This window comes from Cystoisospora suis (assembly GCF_002600585.1).
Source record: "Cystoisospora suis strain Wien I chromosome Unknown contig_8241, whole genome shotgun sequence".
Classification (NCBI taxonomy): Eukaryota; Apicomplexa; class Conoidasida; order Eucoccidiorida; family Sarcocystidae; genus Cystoisospora; species Cystoisospora suis.
The window spans coordinates 229-5,241 of NW_027161024.1; the positions used below are offsets into that span (position 1 = coordinate 229).

Sequence of the window (5,013 nt, forward strand, 5' to 3'; positions counted from 1 at the left end):
GAAGAAAGACACGAAGAGAAGAAGAAGAAGGATCTTGCTCCCGAGACACATGGCAAAGACACGTGATAATTTGTATTGTAGAGACAGATATGCGAGAAAGCAGAGAGAAGGAGGAAGAAGAAGAAAAAGACTTTCTCAGAGTGAAGAAACCGCAGATTTCTGAGGAATAAGGTCACCTTCAAACAGAAAGAAAGAAGGTGTCACAGAGAATGAGAAGTGAAGAAAGAAAAGAAGACAGAGAGGAAGACATTTTCCTCTTCTTTCTCTCCTTCCATTCTTCTCATCGCGAGGAGGAATAAACACTTTCTCTCTCTCTTTCTTCTCTCACTATCAACATGACACGAGTTGCAGTAGAAGTCCGTCCACCTTCTTCTTCTTCTTCCTCTTCATCTTCTTCTCTTTCTTTCTTCTTTTCCTCTTCTTCTTCTCCCCCTCTCTCATCTTTCTGTCGATTTCCCCTTCTTCCTTCTTCCCAGTCCCCTCCTGCTTCTCTTTCATCTTCTGCTTTCTCTCAGCCCTTCGATCCTCTTCAAGAATCTTCTCTTCTTCTCTCGTCTTCTTCTTCTCTACTTGAAGAGAAGAAAGATGAAGAAGAACAAGAGGGAGAGGGGGAAGAAGAAGAAGAAGAGAGAAAGAAGAAGAGCCAGAGACATGTCTCAAATCCCTCCAAAAGGCCACGTCAAACCTATCTCTCCTCTTCTTCATCTTCTGCTACTCCTAGTGTTTCAGATCTTCCTTCTACCCTCTCTTCAGGGGAGCTAAGAGAAAAAGAAGCGAGAGGAAGATCTTTCAAACTCTCCTCTTCTTCTTCATCTTCTTCTTCTCAGTTTGCCTCTTCTTCTCTCGCTGTCTCTTCCTATCTTCAAAATCTCCACCCCGATCTCTTTCCTTTCTCTTTACAGCAAAAGCTCGAAAGAGCTCTCTCAAAACAACAGAGTGAAATTTCTTCTTCTTCTTCTCCCCCACCTTCCTCTTCTTCTTCTTCTCCCCCATCTTCTTCTTCTTCTCCATCTTCTTCTTCTTCTCCTCATGTAGATAGCTTTGCTGTGTATCAGCTTCCTACTCAGACAGCATCGATTTCGAGTCGATTGTATCCTTCCTCGGCTCTTCTTCTTTTGTCTTTTCTTCAGTATCTCAAATCTCGACAGAAACAGCACCAAGCGCAACAGAAAGATCTCCTTCTAACGTCTCTTCTTCATTCTCAACTCTTCTCATCCTCTTCTTCTTCTCCTTTTCTCGAGTCCTCTCTAAGAGCCTTATATTCGGATAAGCCCCATATCTGTTTCACTTGTTCACGCCGCTTTACGTCCTCGAACGCGAAGGCGAGTCATCTCCGCATGCACTTCGAAATAGTCCAGGCGAAGAGACAGCTAGAGGGCTTTACATCTTCAACGTCTCTATCTTTAAAGAGACAGAAACAACTTCTCTCTTCATCGGGAAAGCACACCTCCTCTTCTTCTTCTTCTCGGCCTCTCTGGGGAGGTGTAAGTTCATGGATTACTTACACGTCTTCTTCGACTTCTCTTCTTCAACAGACAAGGAAGAGTCTCTCAACTTCTTCTTTGTCTTCATCTTCTCTTTATAGCGGAGAGGAAGATGACGAGAAGGGTTTGAGAAGAACGATTGAGCGAGGTGTCTATACACTGCAAAACTTACGGCTATTAGATAAGAGAAGAATGCGTGCAAGTCATGAAACGAGGAGGAGGAGAAGAAGAAAGACCTCTCATGAAAGAGAAGAAGCAGAAGATGCAGTAGGAGAAGAGGAAGAGGAAGAAATGAATGAAGAAGGAATAGGAGGAGGAGGAGAAGAGGAGACAAGACATTATGAAAGAAGAAAAAGAAGAGAGAATGATAGCGATCTCCCTACCTGGCTACCCGTCACACTTCGACAGTGGATCGAAGAAGAGTGGAATGTCTCCTGTAGAATCCAGAGAGAGAATGAAGATCTACCTCTCCATGGAGATTTCTCTTCTTCTTCTTTGCTTCGTGAAGGTGGCGATGAGGCAAGGAAGATCTTTCAGCGGGTCGACAAGAAAGAAGGTGAAGTAAAAGGCGAGAGAAGAGAACAGGGAGGAGGAGGAGCGGAAGAAGAAGAAGAAAGAAGAGAAGAAAGTCCAGGAGGAGGAAGAGAAGGGATGAGAGGAGTGGAAAAAGAAGAGAAGAAGAGAGAGAAGGAAAGAGACTTGGGAGAAGAGAAAGAGAGAGACCTGACAGGTGAAGCTCTTCAGAGAAGAGAAAGAGATAATAGAGAAAGAGAAGAACACCTTCTCAAGGAATATCTAAAGAAGAAAGAAGAAGCGAGTATGAGGGTGTGGTACTGGGCAGTAAGGGACTGCGAAGTGTCGAAAGAAGAAAGTTACTCCTTCTTAAGAGATTTTCTTCGTCAGAAGAAAGGAGAGTGGGAAGAATCCCAAGGAAAAGAACAAGAAATAATCTTCAGAAATCTTGAAGATGTCAGTCATGATGCAAGTGGTGATCGCGGTGTATATACACCTCAGCAGCAAATCGCTACTTTCTCGTCGTCTTCTTTTTCTTCTAGTGAAGAGGATGAAGGAAAGGATGTACTGGGATTTCCTTCTGAAGAAAACAGGAAAGAAAATCGAAACACTTTTTCCTCAGATACACACCTTCTCTCACATGGTGTATGTACACCTCAGCATCGTTATCATCGAACGTCTCATCCTTTCATAGAAAAGCATCTTTCTCTTTCTTCTTCATCTTCTTTTCTATTTTCTCAACTTTCTTCTTCTCGTTTTCGTCACCTCTTTTCTTCACCTTTTTCTCTCTTTCTTCTCTCTTCTTCTTCTTCCTCTTCTCCCTCTTCTTCTTCTTCGTCTTTACTGGAGATGGGGAGAATGCTAAGTCTGAAGACATCTTTGGAGAATCCTCCCCGTCTATTTCTAGAAGAAGGGAGTCAAACGAAGACTTGCAGATGCGATTTCTGCCAGGAGGAGTTTCTCTACGTCTTCGATGAAGTGGAACAAGATTTCTTTCTTCATGATGCTCTTGCTATATCTTATTCTCTTAAAGAGTTTCTCTTCTTCCCTTTCGCTTCTTCTCTTTCTCATAAAGAATATACGTCCTCACAAGGAAGAGATTTCTTCTTTCATCGAGATAAAGGAGAAGAGAGCATGCTGAAGAAGCAGAACGACGATTCTTATCAACATCGTGATCTTTCTCTTCTTTTTTCTTCATTAAAAGATACGAAAAATTTCTCTTTCTCTTCTTCTTGTTTAGGAGGGATATCTCTCCCTGTATTCTTTCCTCATATCATTCACTCTTCATCTTCATCTTCTTCTTCTTGTTTCTCTTCGCTTTCTTCTTCTTCTTCTTCCTTTTACCAGGGTTCCTCTTTTAGTTCTCCTCTCGATCTTCTTTCTGTTTCTCCTTCTCCTTCTGCTTTTCCACGGGGGGGTGGAAGGTGTCTTTCGCCTTCTTCTCTTCAGCAGCTCTCCTCTCGATGGTGTATGGATGGATCGATTCTATCTATAGCAGAGATGATAGAAGAAGTGTTCTTTCTATATCAGTTGAGGAAAGAAAAGAGGGAAGAAGAAATGCGTCTCTCTCTCTCTTCTTCCTCTTATCAGAGTCAAGAAGATAAAGATCTTCATCTTCTTTCTCTTCTCTTATCGAATCATAAGAATCCTCTCTACACCTACTTTCTTCAAACACAAGGAAATCTCTTTTCTTCTTCTTCTTCTACCTCTCAGGGTATTCCTCATAAGAAGACTGTTCCTCATAGAGACAATCTATCAGGAAGAAGAGGCGACGGATCAACAGGAGTCAACTTCAGAGACAGCCCATCAGATTTCATATCCTTTCTCAAGCTTCTTCTCTCTCCTTCTTCTTCTTCTTCTATTGTGCGAGATCTCCCTTCAGGTTTATTACTAAGCTCAGCTTTGTATGAACTTGAGAATTCGATCGTAAGAGGAGACACTTCCTCTTCTTCTTCTTCATTTAGAGCTATCCATATGATGATCCATCGTATTCTTCAGCTCTATTATTCTTCTTCTTCTGCGTCAGACAAGAAAGAGAAAGAAGAAAAGTCTGGAAAGATTGGTGACTGTGGAAAGCAGGAGAGAATGAAGAATTACAAGACGACGACGAAGAAGAAAGAAGAAGAAGAGAATGAAAAGGAAGAAGAAGAAGGGAGGAGTGGAGAGAAGAAGAAGAAGAAAGAAGGAAAAGATGAGAGAGATGATAGCAGCGGTGGAGATGCAAGTGAGAAAGAAGAAATGAAGAAGACGGAGAGATCGGAGGAAAGAAGAGAAAGTGAAGAAGAAGAGAAGAAGAAGAAGGGCAGTGAGGGGGGGATAGATGATCGACAAGAAGAAAGAGAAGAACAAGAAAGAAGAGGAAGAAATGAAGAAGAAGAAGAACGTGATGTTGAGAGGAGTGGCTTGCAAAAAGTGGAGAAGAAAGAAGAAGAGGAAGGAAGAAAGAGAGGAAATGTTTTTTCTGTCTTTTCAAGACATCGTAGTGATGCCTTCATGACGACGAAGGATGATCTTCTCCCATCGAATCTGGTGTATGTACACCGCGAGTGCTTCATGCAAATACTGCAAGAAAATCACCTTTTTCTACGTTTTCTTCCTCTTCTTCTCACACTTTCACAGAGCAGTCAAACATCTTTCTCTTTCGCGAAACTTTCTTCTCTCTTTCAAGGCGACTTTGACAAGATCCCTTCACATTCTCAAGACTTACCTCGGTGTCTCTATCGAGATGAGAGAAGAAGAATGAGAAAGAGAAAGAGAAGAGACACAGAGGATGAAGAAGAAGAAGAAGGAAAAAAACAAGAAGAAAGAGAAGATATCTCTTCTTCTGCTTTGCTAGGAGGCGGTAGACAATCTGACGAGGAAGAGAAAGAGAAGAATAGATTTGATCGAGGTGTAGATACACCTCATGACAGAGGTCATTTTTCAAAGAGAAAAAAAGGAAGAGGGTTGCCAGGGAGATCTTCAGCTGGAGACAGGTCTAGGGAAGAAGAAGAAGATCAAAGAAGAAGAGAAGAAG

At 42.1% G+C, this 5,013-nt stretch overlaps 1 protein-coding gene across 1 annotated transcript; it reads left to right on the top strand.

The window, feature by feature from the left end:
* Positions 1–22: 22 nt before the first annotated feature.
* CSUI_010767 (uncharacterized protein) lies at positions 23–5,013 on the top strand (the record flags this gene model as incomplete). The annotated part of the gene is made up of 1 exon (XM_068070868.1): positions 23–5,013. A coding segment is annotated over exon 1 (4,678 nt), but the record flags the coding sequence as incomplete, so codon positions are not given.